The following is a 21199-nucleotide window of genomic DNA, read 5'->3' as shown; positions in this document are numbered from 1 at the left end:
TGTCTCCGTGTGACCGTGTGCGTTTGTTAGAGGGACAGCGTGTAAGCCTACGTGTGTGAGCATGTGTGTAAGGGTGCCTCTGGGTGTGTACACAGTGTGTGTGTGTGTGTGTGTGTGCACGCACATTCTGTGCCCCGAAGGCCCCTCCCCGAGCCCACAGCGGTCAGCACCCCCGCCCGGGGGACACAGCCTGACCGAGGCTGCAGGACCAGGCCGCTCGCTCACCTTCCCGAAGTCGCGGACGTCGAAGAGGTCGAAGGGGTCGAAGAGCTCGCTGTTGCGCAGCCCGAACTTGTCGTGGCAGACCTTGAGGAAGGTGCGGATGTTCTTCAGGCACAGGAACTGCGGGGAGAGGGGGAGCCGTTACAGCGAACGCCGTGGGGCCTGCGGCGGCAGCAGCGCCGACCGGACGCCCCCACCCCAGCAGGGCGCGCCCTCCCCGCCCCGCCGGCCCGATGTCTGGTCCTGGGCGGCCACTCACGGCCCCGTGACCCCGCCCTGTCCCAGGGGACCCGGCACATTCCAACCTGGACGGTCCTGGCCGGAAAAAACGGCGCTGGCCTTGAGTAAGCAAGGAGTGGGTGCACGCGTGTGTGCGGACACGTGCACGCCGGCACACACGGGCACACACGTGCACGCAGACACACGTGCACACAGGCACACACGCACACCGCCTTCCTGGGCGCAGACCGACCCCGGGTGCTTTACAAGTGACGAAGCCAGCAGCCGGGGGCAGCCCACAAAAGTCGTGGGGGGCCAGGCGCAGCCCCTGGCCGCCAGAGTGGGGAGCTACACAGAGGCCAGGGCTCCCAGGTGGGCACCCAGGCACCTGCTCCACCCGGCACCCAATACCAGGGTCCCCCCCCATGCTGGGCTTGGTGATGCAACGGGGAAGGAGGCGGGGGGGCAGGGGGTGAACAGGGTCACCAGCTCTGGCCCCCGAGAGAGCACAGACCCCTGGGTCACTCGGCCCCGGGTTTGGACCCGTCCCCTGGCGGGACCCTGGGGGAGCGGCCCGGCTCCTGAGGCCTGGCTTCCTCGCAGAAGCACCTCCCGGGTTAATTTTGCCCCCAAGGGCCCAGGGTGGGCGTTTGGTGGGTGGGAGCCTTCAGCCCTGCAGCCCGGCTCGGCCTGGGTGTCCACCAGGCGGGGGCAGCTGAAGAGCAACTGGAGCCCAGCCACCCTGGTCAACAGCCATTCCCTCGGTGCCGGACGGCTGGATCCTGAGAGCCACGGACAGCCCGTGCCCGCCCGCCGGGAGCTCAGACGGATGGACGGACGGACAGAGCCAGGAGCTCTGGCGGGAAGCCAGCTGCACCCCAGCCGAGCTCGAATCGCTGCCCCCCACCCCCTCGTGCAGGGCCCCAGCCCTGGAGCTCCCGCTGCCTCAGGCCACTCCTCCTGCCCTGTCCCCGGCGGGTCACCGGTCAGCGAGGACACACGCCCTGACTCACGTCCTCTGTCCTACACCCACCGTTCTCTCCCTCTCCCTGTCTCTCCCTCTGTCCCTCTGTCTCTGTCTCTGTCCGGGGGGGGAGGGTGCTGCGAGCACCACTTGAGAGTCAACTGCAGACACGACCCCCTTCACCCGCAACGCCTGAATGTCCGAAGGGCGGAGCCACCCCGTCCCCAATCTCAGCGCCAGCGCGGACCCCGCACGGGGCCCCGCCTGCCCAGCGCACGCCCCGGGCCCCAAGAGCACAGAGCGGGTCCCGGCCCCGGCCGACCCGGGGCACACACCGAGTTAGCTGTCCCGTCGCCCCGGGAACCCAGGGCAGCCGTGACGAGGGGGCTCCCTGGAAGGACGACGGAATGCTCCCTGCACGCCCCCCAAGCGCCCGGAACTCGGCCGCTCCAAGCGAGAAGCTGCATCATCCCCTTAGCCTCCTTCGAGTTCGTGTAAACTGAACACCCACCCGTGGGTCCCACACACGCCCAGTCCCCGTCGCCCAGGACCGGGCACCACTGACGAGCGTGGTGTCCACCAGGGACGACGGAGGCCGCCGACCCCACCCATGAGCAGCAGCGAGGACAGGGGACCTCACAGGGACAGAGGACGGCCGAGTGCTGGGGCGGGGGAGGGGACGGCTAGTGTCCCGTGGTGGGAAGGTGCAGAGGCCCCGGAAACAGCAGTGTGGTTGCCCCGTGACGTCGTGGATACGCTCGGGGTCCCGGACGCGCACCCGCAGTGGTTGAAGCGGTCGTGGCTACACTGTATATATTTTATCACAGTAAAAAAACAATCCCAAACATGTGGGGCAGGGAGACACAGACCCACAGGGAGGAGGCACCGTGGCAATGGGGCAGAGTTCGGGGAGCCGTCCCCGGAGCCCACAAGGCAGCAGGGGGCCAGGGGACCCCCAGAAGCTGGGAGAGGCCGGGACGCCCTTGGCCGCAGAGCCCCCAAGAAAGGGCCAGTCCTATGGACACGGTGACCTCGAACCTCAGGCCCCCAGGCACCGGGAGACGAATACGAGCCTGGACCCCGCGGAGGTGGGCGCACCCCCGGCAGAACCCTCATCCCTGCCCGCTGGGGCCCCCGGCTACCCCCAGGACGCGGCAGCCGCCAGTTGGCTCCGCTATTTTTCGCTCAACACCCGTCCCTCATTCCCACTCAGCATTTATTTTAATTCCTCCTCAGCCTCCCATTTTTAGAGTTAATTACACAGCTCCCGACCACAACGGCAGTAGCCAGCGAGGCGAGGCTTCCTTTTGGGGCTCAGAGCGGGCGAGGGGGAGCGGGGCACAGCGTCGGCCCGGCCCGGCCCCACCCCGCGGCCACTTGGGCCCCTGACCTCCCAGAACCGCTGCCCTCAGCGGCAGGTCGGCCCAGGCCATCCTCCAGGAAACTGAGGCACACAGGCCCCGTCGGCCGTTGGGGACAGGGACACGGGGGCCCATGGGGAGGGCTCCCACCAGGGGCCCGGCACCAGGTGCGGCGTCTGCCCCCTCAGCCCCGACGAGGGGCCGCAATCCGACCGGCATGAGGGCCCAGGCTCCCGGCCCAGCCGCCCACCCCCGGGCGCTGCAGGCCTGCTGCTCACTGTCACGGTCACTCCGCTTGCTCGGGCCCCGGGCCAGCACCCTGGTCGTCAAAGGCAGGACAGGACGGGGCCCTGAGAACCAGCACCTGAGCCTCAGCCGTCGGGTCCCAGAGGCCCCCGGGGGGTGGGGGTCCCCGGCCCAGCTCCAGGGCCCACTATGGCCACTTCGTGGGCAACCTACTGACTGGGGACATGGCCAGGGCCCACCCCACCCCGAGGAGGAGACACGGAGGTCCCGCCCCACTGAGCGGGCAGCCTGCAGGCCCTGGGGGGGTATCCCTCCCACCCCCTACCCCCGTCTTCCACACTTGGCTCCGCCCCTCTGCAGACAGTGCTGAAAAGGGACCCGGGACGGCCGACCACCGCCCCCCCAGCTCACACCCCCCATCCAACATACACTGGGCGCCAGGGCCACGCTCCGTCCTCACGAGACCTCAGGCACCTCCGCCCCGAGACAGGTGCAGAACGGGAAACTGAGGCACAGAGAGGCGAAGCCGCTTGCACGAGGTCCTGTGGGGTGGGGCAGGAAGGTGAGGACCCCGCTGTGGGCTCACCCCGCTGGTGAGAGCCCTGGGCTGGTGGCCCCCCGGGCTGTGTCCGACCTGGCGCAACAGCCACCTGGGCCCTGTGTGCCTCGGTTTGCCCATCTGTGAAATGGGGAGAAGGGGCGGGGAGGCGCTGCTTTAAGAGGTGACAGCTGACCCCGGGGCTGTCTCCCTCAGGAGGTTCTGAAGTCCCCGTGCCCGGAGCTGCCCTGTGACCTACACTCCGGGCCACCCTTCCCAGACCCCGGCCCTCCATCCACACTCCCCCGGGCCCCTCATTGCCCTCCTGACACCTCACTTGCGCCACCCAAGGGCTGGGTGGGGCAGGAGACGCAGGCCACCCGCAGACCCCCGGAGAGGGTCTGCCTGAGGCTCCCCACTCACAGCCAAACCGGGAGACAACGGGCAGGTGACTGTCCGCCCGCTGACCCCACAGACCCGGAGACAGACGGGGCACGGCAGCGTCCGGCCTTTGACAGAACAGGAATTCCAAGAACCTCCGTGTCTTTCTGAGACAGGCGGGGGGCCCCCGGACCCGCTTCACTGCGACGAATCACGTGTCGTCGGGGTGCTGTGAGCTGCCCCCCACCCCCGTGCCATGCTGCTGAGCCCGCCACTCACAGCCTCTGACTGGCAGCTGACCACGTCCGTGATCAATAACAAAATGGAACAGTGAATTAATTTCTCATTTTATTGATGCCACGCTGGTTCCGAAAAACACTGAAAACACCTTCACTGCGGTTTAACAGGTGCCGCCTGCCAGAACACGTCTTTCAAACTTGGGTCGATGAACAGCTGGCCCGGAGGTGACACGCTGACCCACGGGGACAGCAGCCGAGACCGTCTCCTCCCCCCGGGGCCCCAACACCGTGGACAGTGACCCCCCGCCCACCGCAGGGGCTGGACATCCAGTGACTGAGGGAACAAACCCAGGAGGAGGGACCGTCTTCCAGGCGTCCTAGGGGTCACGTCTGCAGTGACCCTGTCCCCCCGCCCCGCAGTGGGGATGGCCTCAGGGGTGCCGGGGTCCCCACGAACAGCCGTGCCTGCTTGAGTGGCCACCCTCGCTTCCAGAAGCTTCTCCCCCAGGAGCACGCAGGCAGGTGGAGTTTGGAGTCCGCCCACCACCAACACTCTTCCTGCCCGCAGGCCCCGCTCCCCGCCCGGCAGCCCCGCAGGTCTGAGCCCCTCTCCTCCACCCCGCAGAGGGGGCACACCGCTCGGGAGGGGGGTCTGGAAGTGGGACTCCCGGCCACACCAGGGCCAGAGCCGCCGCGGCTGCCGCGGGCCCCGGGGAAGGACCCCGCCCAGGCTGCAGCTCACCCACCGCCGCCCCAGGCAGGGGAAGCGCAGCCCAGCCGGGGACTTATCCACCGGGCGGCACAGGGGATCGGATTATGTCTGGACAATTGGACTGGAGCACTTGCCCTCGGGGCACGAGGGGCGCTGGGCGCCGGCGGCTGGCGGAGGAGCCTCCTCCTCCTCCTCCTCCGTGCAGGGCCCTCTGGTCTCCCCGGGCCGACTGCCGGCAGGGGAGGGGAGGGCAGGGTTTCTCCGTGCGGCCCCGTCTTCTGGGGACCCTCACGGCGGCAGGGGGCCCACTGCTGGATTCTGGACGGCCTCACCCAAGGCTGCTGGATGCTGCCCCCCAGAAAGGCCAGCCGGCCTCGTCTCGCCTGCCGGTGAGGTGTGCGGGGGAGGCCGCTGCCGCCCGGACGGGCTGAACGCCTCAGGGTCCCCGTCGGGTTCACCCCTGACCCAGCCACGCGGCCGTCTCCCGGGAGGATGGAGGGCGGGGGGCCCACCGCACGGATGCACAGGGAGGGGAAGGGCCTGCCCTGACCCAGGCCTGGCCCGGTCCTCGTGGTCCTGGCTGCTAAGAGACCCCCCGCCCGAGGCCAGGGACCGCGGAGGCCCTCTGGGCCGAGACGCAGGGAGGAGGCAGAGGGCGAGGGGGCTCCCCGGCTGGAGGCTCCGTCCCTGTGACCCCAGCGCTCCGGGATCCCCAAGGTGCTCTCCTCTGGCCGACCGAGAGGACCAGCCCGCGATGGCCCCGCATGACTCAGGAGGCGCTCGGCCTCCCCCGGGCTGAAGACGGGGTCCCCCCGAGGCAGATTCACCCGGCCTCAGCCCGCTTCCTGGCCCCTCAGCCCTGCCCCGGGTGCTCCTCCCACAGGAGGCCCTGACCCGAGCCTCGTGCCCTCCGGCCAGTTCCAGGAAATCTCAGCGCGAGCCTCCCTCTCCCCCCCCACCCCTCTCCTCCCTCCGTCTTTGGCTCCCAAGGAGGTGGCCAGGGTTCCCGGATGCTGCAGGCACTGCGGGGACGCCAGGCGCCCTCCGGGCCCCCAGCCTCTGACCCCACTGCCCCCGAGGCTCCACCGCGCCCCTGTGCCCACCCAGGGGGCTCCCTCCCGGCCCTCACCACAGCCCTCCCCACGGGTCACAGCTTCGGAGGACCCTCTGCCCACACACTCCACACACTGGCCCTGGTGGAACCGGGAAGGGGCTTCCCAGGAGCAACGGGGAGGGGCTCCCCGGAGCCCGAAAGCAGGCTCCAAAAGGTTCGGAGGTCGAGCTGCCTGGCCTCGGGGTGGCACGTCCCCAGGCTGGGGCCCCTGGAGAAGGACCACCCCTGTCCTGACCTCAGAGGACTTCCTCGTGGACCCCTGGTGAGGTCCCCACACCAGGAAAACAATTCTGGAAAGGTGTGGTGCGGGCGCCTGAGTGCGTGGGGGTGGGCGAGCTCCGACCTCCCCCTGCGCCCCCGTTCCGTCCACGGTCAGCAGACACTGAAGGGGTGCCCAGGGCACGCCAGGACCGGCCCGGGCTCCCAGCCAGGGCTCCCGGCTCTGGGAACACAGACAGGGTGAGGCGGCCACCGCCCGGTGGGAGCTGGGCCCAGCGGCCCCCCCAACTCGCCGCCCTGGCTAATGGCTGTTGGAGCCCGGGGGATGAAGAGCAGCTTCTGTTATCAAGACTCCAAGGTCAGGGTCAAACCAAACAGCTTCTACAGAGCCAGCAGGAAATTGCTTCTCAAGCGTCTCTCTGGGCAGCCATCTTCGCTAAGCCGGCCGGGAACGCCGGAGGGTTCCGCTCCCACCCCGCAGCTCCGCGGCGGCTCCGGCAAGCGTGGCCCCACGCCATCGGCTCAGCGAACTTGCCTGGTGCAGCACCCCCGCCACCTACCCCCAGGGACTCGACGGCCCTTGTCTCCCTTCTGCGGCCCGGAGCCGGGCCACCACACCGGCCACAGGCCGTCTGGGAAGTCGCCCCTTGCCCGGCCACGTCACTTTCCATCCCTCTCCCTTCTGGAAAATGGCCGCAAGGTCAAGATCAGAGCGTCCCCTCGCTCCCCCCGGCTCCTCTTCTCCGGGCAGTTTGCACAGGACGCCTCCCAGAGACCCACCGGGACACGCCCCTCGAACTTCATCTCGCTGTGGCCTGCAGAGACTGAGGCCCAGTGCCTCCCTCCTGGCCAGCACCCACCGGACCCCTGGCCGTCGGCCTCAGCGAGCGACTCTCATTGTCCACCCACTGGCCCGAGAATGTCGGAGGAGAGACGGCACCGTGGCCCCGGTGAGCCCCCAAACGGGGGGACAACCGCAAGCACTCCTCCCAGTGCTGGGAAGCAACGGCGAGCCCGGCCCCTGCGTCCTGGGCCCCTGCACCCTGGGCCCCAGGCCCTCAGCACACACAGTCCCGCCCTCCCAACCCTCGGCAAAGGCTTGGGGAGTGAACAGGTGAACCAGCTGTCCACCATTCAGGCGGGGCAGGGGGTGCGCAGGGGTGGGCGACGTGGGCGAGCGTGCTTATTAGGATGCGCAGGGCTGAAGAGCAGAATCCGGCATCTGCAGGTGGACAGGGACCGAGAGAAGGGCTGTGGAGTCCAAGCAGGAGGCGGGTAGGACGCAAACACATTTATTTTCCTGGTTTTAACTGTCCTCCGTTTTCACTGCACCGTGCGTGCCCGGTGAACGCGGGCTGAAGTCCATGGGGCCGGGGCGGGGGGGGGGCGGGGAGGCACTTCCTCCTGCTGCTGCCCCGGCGACACCCGCCACGCACCAGGACGCCCGGCTGAGCTGGGGGCCAAGGCCAGGCCGCCCCACTCCGTCTGCAGCGGGGGCGCAAGGTCTGGAGCGGCGACCCCGAGGCCTCCTCCGAGCACCCGTCCGCGGGGTCTGCCACCCTTCGGGGCCACAGTCCTTCCTTCAGTCAAACACCCACCCGTTCGAGCCCCAAACATCCACTCCCCGGGCCTCCCCTGCACCAGGGTCGCTCTTTAAATGTCAAATCCCGGGCTTGGCTTCTGAAGTCACGACCCTCCCGCACACGCCGGGACGGACTTGTCCCCACGTGGATCTGACCGCTGCCCGGGCGCAGGCTCAGAGAGGCCAGCGGGGCCTCCGGCGGCCATTGTGGCCCCCCATGCCCGTCTGGTTGAAGCCCACCACTGGACCACTCGGGAGTGGGGGCTCCTCTTGGTCACCACCACTGGCCATTGAGGACAGAGGGACACTGGAAACACGCCCTCGCTCACAGCACAGCTCAGCCACCCTGGACAGCTCTCTGTGGCTCTCAGTGCCTCGGTTTCCCCGAGTCAGTGACCATGGAAAAGACGGGAGTGGCCGGGCCTTGGAGGGTGGCACCCCAGCCCCCTTGTGCCCCGTGGGCCGGGACGGAAAACGGTGTCGCTGCTGCAGGGTGCAGGTCCCTCCCAACATCAGAAATAAAACTGCCTTATGGCCCAGCACCCCACGTCTGAGGACCGTCCACCAACGGTCACTGCCCCCAGCCCAACGCCCACGGGAGCCCCCGATCTGGGCTGCGGTGAAAGAAGAAACTTTCTTCCAATAAACAGTCTGCAAACCGAGGACACACCCCCTCCAGACAAAGGGGTGCCCACCCTAGCCCCTGATTGGTCCGCTTTCATGCAAATGAGGAATCCAAATTTGCATGGTTTGATACGGAGCCGCTCTGATTGGCCCGTAAACAGGCAAATGAGGCTACGGCCGCAGAGCTCCCATTGGAGGGCGGGTCTCAGCCCATTGGTGGAAACTCCACGCTGGGCGTTCCGTTCTAAGGGCTTAGTCGGAGCGCAGGAGCCCGGCGCCCGTGGCCGGCGGTTCCGGCGGCAGCCGCTCCCTGAACCGCAGAAGGAAGCGGCCTCTGCGAGCCGGGGCGGCCGGGCTCTGGTTTTGAATGCGGCCCCGCCGGGAGCGCTGGTTGGCAGACACACGCCTCGGGGTCACCAGACGTGCAGGCGGGGTCTCAGGGGGAGGGCTGTGCACCCCCACGTTCCCCCGAGCTCATTCACAGCCCCTAGAGCCGAAGCAACCCCTCCGTCCGCGGGGACGGGTAGACGGAATGTGGCACGCCCATACACTGGAACACTACTCAGGCTTAAAGAGGAAGGACTCCCGGTAATAGTAGCAACAGTGATAAGGGACGGCCACGCGGACAACCGCGACTCCAGGGACGAGCCCCCAGGACAGGATGCTGAGTACAAGCCGCCGGCCACGGTCACCGAAGGACAAACCCTGCATCGTCTCACTCACACGAGGTCCCGGGTCACGGTCGCAGAGGCAGGAAGTAGAAGGGTGGCTGCCAGCGGCTGGGGGGGGGGGGGGGGGGGGGAGGGGGAGTTAATGGGTGCAGAGTTTCGGTTCGGGAAGAGGAGGAATTTCTGGAGACGGCACTGGCGAAGGCAGCCAAGTGACTGCACTTAATAACCGCCGCGCGCGGGGCACTGAAAAACGGTCCGCGGGACAAACTGTGTGTTCTCTGATTCATCTCGGACGCGACGCTCCCGCCCCCACCCCCTCCCCGAGTCCGCCCGCACCACGCCCCCGGGGGACGGGCCTCCCACCCGGTACACCCGCACTACGCCCCCCCGGGGGGAGGGGCCTCGAGAAGGTCCCTGGCCTCTGTGGAGGAGGAGCAGGTACAACCTCAGCGATGGACACAGCGGGCGTGGGGGACCCCGACACGAGGGTGGCACCTGCCTGCGGGGTGCAGGACCCAGGGCCCTTGGGCCCTTCGCCTCCCTCGGGCTGCTGCATGTTTTCATTTTTTCCAACGCGCAGGAAATCGTCTCAGCGACGACCATCAGAAGCGTAAAGATCAAATGGAGAAGCTGCGCTTTCTGGAAATTCCAGCAGAACCAGCGCCAGGCCCCAGGGCAGAGCAGGAGGGGGTGGGGGTGGGGGTGGGGAGCGGGGCTCCATTGTTTGCCCAGCAAGCAGCTGGGTTCTCTCCCCTGAACTACAGGTCAGGAATGTTCACAGCTGCAGACGCACCCTCCACCCCCACCCATGGGGGGGGGGGGGCCAAGCGGGGGAGGGAGGCCTGCCGGGGCCTGGGGACAAAGCCCGTCCAGGGGCAGGAGGGGGCAGGAAACGCCCCCAGTTGTTTTTGCACAGGGAAGGGGAGCCGGGGCTGGTGTTTCAGAGCCAGGAGCTCGCTGCTGCAGCCGGGGCCCCGCCTGCTCAGGGAGTACAGGGAGCACAGGCCCCACGGGGACAAGGGGCCAGCTGCCCAGGGCACCCAGAGGCACCTGCAGCACCCAGGGCCCTGCAGTCAGTCGGCCAGGGCTCCCCCTGCTACAGCGGTCCCTCGGCCCTCCCCTTTCCAGAGGCCTTGCCCCTCGGTGCTCCCCGGGCTGCAAAAACCAGCTCCGACTGACCAGGTGGGGAAACTGAGGCCCCACCCGCAGGGAGAGGCCTCCCCCCACCCCGTGCCAGCTGCCAGGGCGGCCGGTCGGATTTTAACAGCGGCGTGCCCAGCCGTCGCTGCAGGGAGTGACACTTTGCTTTGTCTCTCCTCCCGTCTCGGCCTCAGCCACGGCGGGCGGAGTGGCGCGGCCCGCAGGACGGCTCGCCCTGAGGCACCGCTCCCTGTGCGGGGGGCTGTTTTCTGTCCGCTCCTAGACGCTGCTTGCTCCTTTATTATTTTATTTTTTCACAGAACTGACTGCTGGGAAGAACACTCCATCCCAGGTCCTGGCCTTTTGTCACTGGCGGCAGGAACGTTGTCCCCCTCTCTGCCAGCCGTGCGGGGGCTGGGTGTTTGGGAATCCCCCCCCCCGCCCCCCACCCTGGCCTGGGTCACACGGCCCTCCCCCAGGCCCCTCCCGACGGGCATTCGGGTTGTTTCCACGGTTTCGCTATCACGCTGCACTGCAGGGAACAGCTTTGCTCCGCTGGAGGCCTGTGGTGGGGGAGGGGGCTGTCAGACGCAGCTGCCCCAGCCGGACAGCCTGCGGCCCAGACAGGCTCCACCAAGTCACTGGGACAGCCCACGAGGGCCCCAGACAGCCCCAGCCCCCACCCCCCCTCACCGTCCACCCACCATCTACTCCTCAGCCACCTCTCACCCAAAGGGCCGTCGGGCCCCGCTCTGGGCCGGCCCCGGGGCACCAGGAAGGAAGACACAGGCCACAGCCCACCCCCCATGGAAGAGGCCGTTACTCAGAGCTCCCAGGCTGGGCCTGCAAGCCGCCCGCCGCCCGCGTGTCATTTTCGGGTGGGGGGACGGGCTAGCCGAGGGAAGTGAGAGCCCAGCGGAGCGGCTCCGGGGTGCTGAGAAGCCCAGCAGGGCTGGGCAGCTGCAAACCACGGGGCGGCGGCGGGGGGGGGGGGCGGCAGGGCCCAGGGGACAGAAACCAGAAACCCAGGGCGGAGCCTCCTCAGCACCAAGGGGAGATCGAAGTGGCGGGCCCAAAGGTGCCACAGACACCCCGCTGCCCGTGGGCCTCACCCCAGCCCCCAGCAGACCGCCCAGGCCCCAGGCAGCTGCAACGTGGGGAACCCAAGAGGCTCGCCCCGGGTCTGGGCCCCGGCAGCCTGGGCAGCCCCGAGCTTTTCTCCACGCTTCCCCACGTCCCCCTTCTCCACCTCCTGCCCACCCTCCTCTGCCTAAACGTGACGCAGCCCACTCCCCGAGACCTCTCCACCACCCGGTGCCCACCCTCAGCCCCCCACTTCTCCACCTCCCTGTCGGGCTCAGCCATTCAGCAGGGCCTGAAGCCCCAAGCCCCTGGCCACCAGAAGCCCAGGCCAAGTAGGCACCCAGCACCCCGAGAATGCTGGGACAGAGGACAGAGGAAGCACCGTGTGGAGGGTGAGCGTGTGCCCCCCGCAGCGGAAACCCAGAGCTGCATCCACACGTCACGCCCGCAGCCTCCCGGTCTGACCTCATCTGGGTGGCGGGTGTAACTGAGATAAAGGTCCCAGGCGGAATCATCCTGGGGACGCAAGGGCAGTGTCATGCGGGAAGACACGACGAGGAGGGAGACACCCCAAGGAAGGAGAGGCCACCCGCAGACAGAGCAGAGGCTGGAGGGATGGGGCCACGAGCCAAGGAGCTCCGGGGCCATCGGGAGCTGAGGGCGCAAGGAGGCCCCTCACCCCCCCCCCCAGAGCCTCTGGAGGACCAGCGGCCGGATCTCGGACCCCTGGCCTCCGGAGGGGCCGGAGAGCCCATCTGTGCTGTGGTGCTCGGTCAGGGGCCCTCCAGGGCACGGGAGTCGGGGACCTGACGCCCCAGCCTCGGGGCCCTCGCGGGCAGGTGCCCCACTGCACGGATCCCACGGACAGGGGTGCGGCGGCGGGGGGGAGAGGCCGCAGGCTCCGAGGCCTCTCGGGCAGATCCTGGGAGCGCGGAGCCCACGTCACCGGTGCGTGGGGAGCTCGGGGCTGAGAGTGTTCTGGCCTCTGGGGAGTTTCATCATCTCGTAGTTCAGGTTCTAACTCCCAAGAGACTCAAGTCTTCCCTCCCCGCCCCTCCCTGGCCCCGGAGCGGCCTCCCCCACTGGACGAAGGCCGGGGCACCCCGGGGTGTGCGGGAGCCCCCCGACCCCGGCCTGGAGAGCGGCTGCGCCCCACATCCTGCCTCCCCGTCACAGCCACGCCAATCATTTCCTCGAGCCAGGGCCCCGAGCCCCAGTCCGACGGAGGGGAGGGGAAGTGGGGGGCACGTTTCCTCTTCAGAGGCGTCGGCTATTCCCTGCCCACGGGCGAGGCCCAGGCTTCCTCCCAGCACAGGGAGACCCGCCAGCCAGGCCCGCCACGCTGGGCCCACGGACCGCACAGCAACCTCTGCTCAGCAAGGGGTCCCAGACCCAGGGAGGGGGGTCCCTGACCCAGGGAGTGGGGGTCCTGGATCCAGGGAGTGGGGGTCCTGGATCCAGGGAGAGGGGGTCCCTGACCCAGGGAGTGGGGGTCCTGGATCCAGGGAGAGGGGGTCCTGGATTCAGGAAGGGGGGTCCCAGACCCTGAAGAAGGGGGTCCCGGACCCAAGGAGGCTGGAGGGTAGCTGCAGATCCCTGGTGAAGACGGGCACCTCTTTGGTGACCCTGAGCGGAGCCCCCACAGCCAGCCCAGGGCTGGCACCAGTGGGGGACAGGGCAGAGCTGGGGACCCAGAGTGGACACAGGGCAGCAGAGGTCAGCTGAGCGACCGCCTTGGAGGGCAGAGGAGGGGAAGTGGGAGGCAGGTGCTCAGACAACGAGAGGGGGCACCCCAGCGGCCTCCAAGGCTGAACACAGGTGCCCACAAGGGGGTCAGGCAAGCAGGGTGCCCCCTCTGTCGCCCACGCCTGGCACACAGCCCCAACACATCTGGCCACCCCAGCAGCCACCCCGCTTGCCCCTCCCCTCCCTTCCTAAGGGGACCTCCCAGGTGGGCTGGGCCAGGACTGTGGCTGAGACCCCAAGGGCTGAGGGTCACATGGGGAGGCGCCCAGGGCCTCGAAGGGAAACACGGTGCTTGACCAGAGAGGAAGGCTCTCCATTAAATGGCTTTGCGTCCAGAGGTGGCCCACGACCCTCTGACGCAAGCAGGGCCCCAGAGCGCTGGTGTCGGGGGCTGCGGACCCCACAAAAAGTCTGGAATCCCCCGTCCACTCTGGCGAGGCCTCAGGAGGCCTGGGGTGGAGATTCCCAGATCCCATGCCGGCCCAGGAGCATAGCGGCCCGGGAGGAGGGCACGGCAGGGCCTGCAGCTGACCGCGGGTCCCCGCAGACCACAGGACCTCATTTCCTGTTTCCAGTCCCCATGCCCGCACATTTGGGGAAGTTCAAGGCCCTCGGCACTTCGCTTTTCAGGAAACAAGGACCAGTCGCAGCTGAGCTGCCGGGGAAGGAGCCGCTGGACTCCCTCAGGAACCCACGTGGCGCGGACCCCCCCCACGTCTGAAGCAGGGTGGGTGGGTGGGCGGGCAGCCTTCGGGCTCAGGGGCTGCCTGCGCTCGGAGCTCAACCGCCCCTGCCCTGCACCCCCCAGGCCTGGAGTGGGGAAGGGGTGCCCCCAGGAGCCCCCCCACCCAGCCCCCTCGCCCCCAGGGGTCCACACAGAGCCCCAACATTGTCCCCCTCTCCTGACCACTCGGTCCTGGGATCCTCCGCCCTGAATGGCCCCCTGCCACCGGCCTCAGGTGATCGTCGTCCCCACCTGGAGGGGCGGCCACGGGGAAGCGGGGGCTGGACGGGGATGTGGCACCACCAGCCGGCCCAGAGCCAGAGGCGGGGGAAGCGGCCGGCAGGAGACCCCAGGCAGCCCCAGCCCCACTTGGCCCACCAGCCCCTCGCCGGCGTCCTGGCCTCCGTGGCACACAGCCGTGCCAGGGAGGGGTGAGGAGAACCCACCGCCCCCCCTCCCGGGGGCACAGGGGCCTTGGCCCCTCGGAGGTCCCTCTAGCTATTCGCCACCCCCGGGCACCTGGGCGGCCAGGGGGGCCCATGGTCGGGGTGTCCAGGCCCCCCCTCCAGCTCCACCTCTCCCCTGAGAGGCCGAAGCGCCCCCCACCCCACTCCTGTGCCACCCTGCAAGGCTGTGGGGACCTGGGCCTCTGGGCACCCCATTTCAGGGACCACCTTATCCACACAGGGAAACCCGGAAATGCCACCGGGGCGGCCCAGCCCGGCGCGTCGCCACCTGGAACAGCCTGGCAGAGACCGGAGTGCGAGGCTGATCTTCCCATCCGGCATCCCACCCGTCTTCCCTTCCGGAGGGGACCTTCTCCTGTGGGTGTCTCACGGCGGAGGCCTGACGGGCGGTCTCCCCGAGGTCCCCCCATGCCCACCCACCTGTCTGTGCCGCCAGGTCCCCCTCTCCAGAGCACCTTTAGGTGTCGCCGGGAGACTCGTCGCCTCAGCCACGAGGCGTGTGGAGCACAGCTTCGCCGACGGCCACTTCCATGTCTGTACCGCCCCTGCCCACCGAGAAGAATCCGGTGAATTATTTAACGGCGAGAGATTTACTTCTTGGCGTAAAGGCCCTTCCAGCGGTGGCGTGTGTGGCGCGGGCCGGACCATGCACAGAGCGCTGGTCCGTCCCCAAGGTCACGGCAGGCACACGCAGGCACACACAGCACTAACCCAGGGGACACAGTGGGGGGGCTTCCCCGGAGACACACTCCCTCCCGAACCGGCATCGGCAGCTCGGTGCGGACAGCACTCCGCCGCCGGCACCCCCAAGCCACCGGGCAATCCAGGACCCGGCCCTCGGCAGGGTCGGTGGCCAAGGGTCGGAGGGCAGGGGCAAGGACCCGTGTGCTCAGAGGGTCGAGGGGCACCTGGCAGACCCGGATGGCACAGCCCCGGCCTCTCGAGCCCGGCCTCACCGAGGGCCTTTCCACGGGGGCCTGCAGAGTGGCCCGGCCCGTGGAGGGAACCGGGGCGGGCTCTATCGAAGGGCAGGCTGGGGGTGTCGCGTCACAGACCGGCACAAGCGGGGCGCCTCTGGGCTCAGGCGGCCGTCACGGAGAAGATTGTGAAACGTGACATTGCACGACACTGCAGACACAGTCAGAAGCTTCGGGCCGCGTCGCCGGGGAGAACACAGGCCCGAGAAACCGGACATGCCCTGATTGCAACACCTGACGTCAGGAAGTCAGGACGTGAAAAATGGCCCACCTCGGACCGGGGGGGATACAGGGCAGAGCCCGGGGACCCTCGGAGACAGGGAGCAGGTGGCGGGGAGAGGCCCCCAGGTGGCCACCCACCCAGTGTCACACGGTGCTCCCCGTCGAGAAATCACCAGGCAGCCCAGGCGGCAGCCAGCCGCCCCCACTGCCCCGGCACAGCTGTTCCAGGTTAAAGCCTCCCGGGATCGATGGCGATAGGGCGGACCCGAGCGAGCCATCGAACGCAGTGCCCTTGGCGAGAAACAGTGCTCTTCCCGCAGGCAGCACCGCTGGCGACGACACGCGGGTCCTCCCGGGCTCTCGGCAGGTCGCTGGGCCCCCGCAGAGGCGGAGGGGCACCGCTCGGTGGGGTGGGGGGCCGAGGGGGAAAGGTGCACCCCGGTGACCGCCCTTCGACCACGTGTGAGCCTCGGAAGGCTCCGGAGAGAAACAATCACCGAGGGAGGAGGAGGTCGGGGTGACGTCTGTGCTAACGCACGGGTTCCCCGCTGGGGACCAGCCTGCCCCAGCCCCCGTCCAGCCCGGACAGCGATGTGGTCAGCCGCACAGACCAGAAAGGAAGCGGGGAGCCCAGAGCCCGGGAGAGGACACCGTGGGGCCGGCCACTCGTCCCCCAGCGCGGCCGGGGCGGGTTTCGGAAGGACGGCTGGGGCCGCAGGCCTGCCCTGGGCCCTGGGCCAACGGCGGACGGGCGTCCAGGGAGCTGGATCTGGACGGGCCGCCCCCACCCACCCCACTGCCCAGGCCGACCCCAGGGGTGTGCTCCTTGTCACCCCGGGTCCGACGGGATGCCGGCCGGGCCGGGCCCCTCCACGCCCCTGGAGCCTGGCATTGCTCTCATGTCCCCACGGTCCCCTCCCCCGCCAGCGCCGGCCTGATCCGTCTTCCTGCCAGGTGACGGCGTCCGCCCCGCCTCCCGCATCCTCCCCAGCCCCCTGGGACTCCGGGGCTCCAGGCCGGCCCCCCACCCACCCCAGCAGGGAGGCCTCTCGGAGTTTCCTGTGGCCACATCAGCCACTTCACCTTCTTTTTCTCTCCACCCCTCTCCCAGGCTCCTCGGCGCCCCAGGGTGAAGCCACCCCCTGCCGCCCACCACCCTGCTCCCCTGTAGCCACGTTCAGTCAGAGCTCCTGTCACCTCCACTGGAAGTGACGGCCCCCTCTTCGGCCCCCCCAGAGGAGTGACCAGGCCTCACCCACCTTTCCCTCGCCTGAGCAGCTGCTGGAGGAGTGCTCCCCAAGAGCCCCTGGACCCGGGGGGAGCTGTGGGCGCTGCAGGGGGGGCCGGTGAGAGAGGCCAGTGACCTTGAAAAACCTTGAAGGGGGCGGCAGCGGGGGCGGGGGCAGGCCCTTGAGAAACGGGGCAGCCCCCTCACCCCAGATCTGACTCCGGCTGCAGTGGCCCTGAGGCCAGGCATCCCCCACCCCAGGAGCCCACCTGGGCCCAGGTGTGATCCCTTTACACCTTCACACCGGCCAGGCAGCGGCCCAGACACCAGCGCTCAGCCCTGGCCGGTGTGGCTCAGTGGACTGAGCGCCGGCCTGCAGACTAAAGGGTCGCCGGTTCATTCCCAGTCAGGGGGCGTGCCTGGGTTGCGGGCCAGGTCCCCAGTTGGGGGCGCGGGAGAGGCGACCGCACATCAGTGTTTCTCTCCCTCTCTCCCTGCCTTCCCCTCTGTCTATAAAGAAGTGAACAAAGTCTAAAAAAGAAAGAAAGGAGCTGGTGCCCGCCAGGTCCCCAGAAGTGTCCGCTCCACACAAAGCAGCGACCTCCAAATTGAAGGCTGGGACGCCAGCCACCCCGCGCCAGCGCCCGTGGCCGCCAGGGGCTGGGACACACGGTGCCTGCCGAGTGGCCCCCACGGAGCAGAGGGGCCAGCTGAGATTCGGGAAGTGCAGGGGGAGGCCTGTTCAGGGGTCCACGGGGCCCCATCTGGGTTCTGACCACCACGGCAGGGCAGTCCTGGTTTCAGGGACCCTGGGTGCGTGGGGCTGTGGGGACAGAGGGGGCTTCTCCCCTGGCCCTGGCTGAGCCCCAACCTGCAGACCCAGCCCTCGGGGTGGGGGACCCCCGGCAGGCAGGAAGAGGCCGGTGCCCCCCCCATTTGGGGGGCCCACGGCTGGCATCTGGCCCAGCCTCAACCAAGGAAGTTCTTGCTGTCCTCAAGGGCCTGAGGGGACCAGGAGCAAACACTCCAGCGCCCTGCCCCCCGCCCCTAGGGGTGGCAGGGTGGCCCCTGGGTGCCCAGGGCCCTCCCCGAGGGCTGGGTCTGCCCGGCGAATCAGGGCTCCGGCGATGGCTCCGGCGATGACCCTGGCTGCCGCCCGGGCGTCTCTCTCGCTGCACCTGCAGCCCCCCGCCCCCCCCCACCCCCCGGAGCCGGGCTGGCTGACAGATGTTTCTCCCGAGCGGCGAAATCACCACCAAACACGCCCAGGGAGCACACAGGCCCGCTTCTCCCCGGGTTTATTTGCATGAGAAGGGAGTGGTGTGCACAAATTCTGTCTTCCCTTTTCTGAGGGAAAAAACTGTGTCGCACACAAATTGAGAAAAAAGAGTGGCTGCCGGCCCAGAACCCGGCGACGGAAGTGTGGCCCAGGGACACGCCCCCGCCCCCTGGCCCGCATCCCCGCCCGGGGCTCCCACAGGCCCTGTGCTCCCCAGCCTCAGTTTCCAAAGCTGTTAAGTGGGCGGCAAGGACTCCTCCCCCCGGGCTTTGCCCTGCAGGGACCAGGCCCGCGGCCCAGACCCTCCGGCGCGTGTGGACTAACTGTGCCCGTCTCGGCAGCTCCCGGCCGCCTGGAAGCAGCCCGGACGGAGCAGGGTCAGCGAGGTGGGCCACTGCGTGTGTCCCGGGCACGGCAGAGGGGCCCCAGCGCTCGCCAGCGAGCCGCTGTCCTGGCCGAGTCCACTGCCCGCTGCCCCGACAGGCAGCCCAGGCACACCGCCTGCAGGTCACCGGGGCCAGCAGGCGGCCAGGCAGAAGCAAGGCTGAGGGCCGGGGCCACTCCACTGGGCCAGGGGAGACCCCCTGGCCTCCCACCCGGTTCCCACCCCGAAGGAGGCGGCCACCACCAGCCGGTGCGGACGGCAGGCCAGGCCTGGCCTGCTGACCCCGGGGCCCGTCCGGGTTTGCCACACGCGCACGCCTCGTCCCAGAACGGGGACCCCACCCTGCGCGGTGGAGAAGCAGGCCTCAGAGCCCGGGGCGGCGACACGCCAGACCTCGGACACGTGCGCGTGCGAGCACGCTGCTGTGCGTGGTCCAAGTTCACGCACCCCAGACAAGGCGCTATCCCCTTAGGCCCTGCCCCCGGGAAGCCCCGCCCCCCCATCCCCAGCACACAGCCCTTCAGTGAGGCACCCGGCCCGCGGGCAGCTTTGGGGTGGGGAGGCTCAGCGGCGGCAACCTGTCCCCAGCCAACGTTGGGAATCAGATTCCCCCGAAGACGGGGCCGAAAGCCCGCAGGTGCCGGGGACAGCGGCAGCTCCCCGGCAGTGGCGTGGGGAGGCACCCCTCCTTAAGCAGCACCAGAAGCCCAGGAGACGCCTGTCCGGACCTCGAAGCCGTGAGCAGCGCAGTGGACTGGTCGGAGGCGCCGGGGGGGGGGGGGGGGGGGGGCAGCGGCACTTCAAGTCCCCTGGCAGCACGAGACGGACACGTGTCCCCTCTCCCCGCACAGACGACAGCAGGGACGCGCCTCGGGGGACTTGGGGGTGGGCCCGACCCTGGACAGGCCCAGAGGCCCCCGAGCCCCAGGGAGGACGCGGAGGACAGGCGGCCGCTGTGCGCCCAACAGCCTGGCCACTCTCACCGGACCCCACGGGTGCAGCCGCCTTCAAAACTGAACACACACCTGGCTGGCGCAGCTCAGTGGATGGAGCGCTGGCTGCGAACCAAAGTGTCGCAGGTTCGATTCCCAGTCAGGGCACATGCCTGGGTTGCAGGCCAGAACCCCCAGCAACCGCACATGGATGTTTCTCTCTTTCTCTCTCCCTCCCTTCCCTCTCTAAAAATAAATAAATAAAATCTTTAAAAAAAAAAAACTGAACACACAGCACGAACCCACAGGAGCCTCTGTGGTCTGAGGGTAACAGTTGTGTTTAGCACTCCTCCTCCTCCTCCTCTTCCTCCTCCTCCTCCTCCTCCTCCTCCTCCTCCTCGGGGCCGGGGCGGGGGCAGGCGTGTCGGGACGATCGCTTGAGTCCTTACGTGGGCGACAAAGACCAGCACCCGCCCCCCCCCCAAGCACAGGCACCGTGCCTCCAGCAGCAGACCCCCAGCCCCCAGCGGGCGGGCCAGGCACCCGAGGCACCGCCTGCCTCCCTCCCTCTGTGGCCGCTGCTCCTGCTCTTGTCAGAAGCCGGCCGCTGCAGATACAGGGCAATGAAGAGGCCGAGGGCATGGAGCTCCAGAGGCCCCCGCAGGGGCCGCCCTGGTGGGCTCGAAGCCTCTCCGGCCTCAGGGCTCCCCCCGACTGCATGCGGGGTGCTGGCGCCCGAACACACTCTGAGCACCAGCTTCGCTCCTGTCGGGGTTCCGGGCACGGGTGAGGGGCAGGGCATCCACGGGGTGGGGGGGCCCACAGCCCCAGGGGCCCAAGAGCCCAAGTGCCCAGATCCGGGGTGTCTGGGAGAGGGGGACACCCCACGGTGGGGGAGGGGGACGGGCGGTCCGTTGTCCGCTGGGGACCCATCACACCCCGATGCGGGGCTGAGAGTTCTGGGTCCCTTTGCACCTCCCCCCATGCTGGGTCAGAGCCCCTCTTCACGGGAGCGGAATCAGGCCCAGCAGAGGGGCCACGCAGCCAGGCAAGGCAGGTCTGGAGCCCAGGTCTGTGAGGGCCCTGGGCTGCACCCCAGCACGATGGATGCCTCACGGGGAGGGAGGCCCCGGGGCGGTGCCAGCTCGGGGCCGTGCGGGGTCAGCCCTCCCGGGACGAGGCGTGTGCAGGCAGCAGGGAGCTAGAACGGGGGCGGGGGGCAGTGTGAGAGCCCCTCCCCCAGAGCCCTGATAGGGGCACCCAGTTTTCAAGGCCAGCTCAAGTGTCACCTCCTCCTTGAAGCCCTCGGCAGTCACCCTACCCCCAGGGATCTGAACAAGGGTGTCCGAGGACTAGCACAGCCCCACGGGCGGGGACAGTGAACCCCGAGACTGCTCTCGTCTGTCTCCTGGCCGTGGGGCCCAGGGGCTCCCGGGGAGGAAGCAGCGGAGAGAGTCCCCCTCCCGCAGGCGTCCTGGGTCACCTCAGGGAAGGAGGCAGGGCTGGGGTCAAGGGGCGGCGGAGGGGGGGTCCACTGGTGGGGCCTCAGCTACAGGGCGCAGGGCCAGACACCTGCTGCCCCACCTGCACCACCTCGTGCTGGGCGTCTCACCCCTTGGACTCAGGCAGCCGCAGCTGGACCCCAGGACCCCACCCGGGCCTGTTTGGAAGGAGCAGGAAGTGCCCTCCAGGGTGGGCACAGCCCCGGCCGCCTGGGCTGCAGGGCAAGAAAGGGCTCAAACGAGGACCCAGGGTGGAGGCTCCCCAGGGCCACTGCCCTTGTCAGATGCCCAGCTGGGCTCTGCCCCACCCCAGGCCCTAGCCCAGCTGAGCCCCGTCCCCCTACCTCGAGCCCCAGCACTGAGGGTCCCTCTCCCGGGCCCAGGCCACTGTCCTCACCACAGTGTGCTCACCATGGTCTCCC

General features: G+C 68.9%; 1 protein-coding gene across 11 annotated transcripts in view; it reads right to left on the bottom strand.

Moving 5' to 3' along the window:
• VAV2 (vav guanine nucleotide exchange factor 2) overlaps positions 1 to 21199 on the bottom strand; it is an 89931-nt gene that overhangs the window by 63279 nt on the left and 5453 nt on the right. For all 11 annotated transcript variants that reach the window (XR_004902386.1, XR_004902387.1, XM_036022458.1 and 8 more), the window contains exon 2: positions 226 to 342. Coding sequence is in view for 9 of the 11 variants with exons in the window: in XM_036022458.1 (XP_035878351.1) it covers positions 226 to 342 (117 nt within the window). In the remaining 2 variants the exon portion in view is untranslated. The remainder of the gene's footprint in view (positions 1 to 225; positions 343 to 21199) is intronic.

This window comes from Phyllostomus discolor, chromosome 3 (assembly GCF_004126475.2).
Source record: "Phyllostomus discolor isolate MPI-MPIP mPhyDis1 chromosome 3, mPhyDis1.pri.v3, whole genome shotgun sequence".
Taxonomy (NCBI): Eukaryota; Metazoa; Chordata; class Mammalia; order Chiroptera; family Phyllostomidae; genus Phyllostomus; species Phyllostomus discolor.
This window is presented reverse-complemented; position numbering and strand designations above follow the sequence as displayed.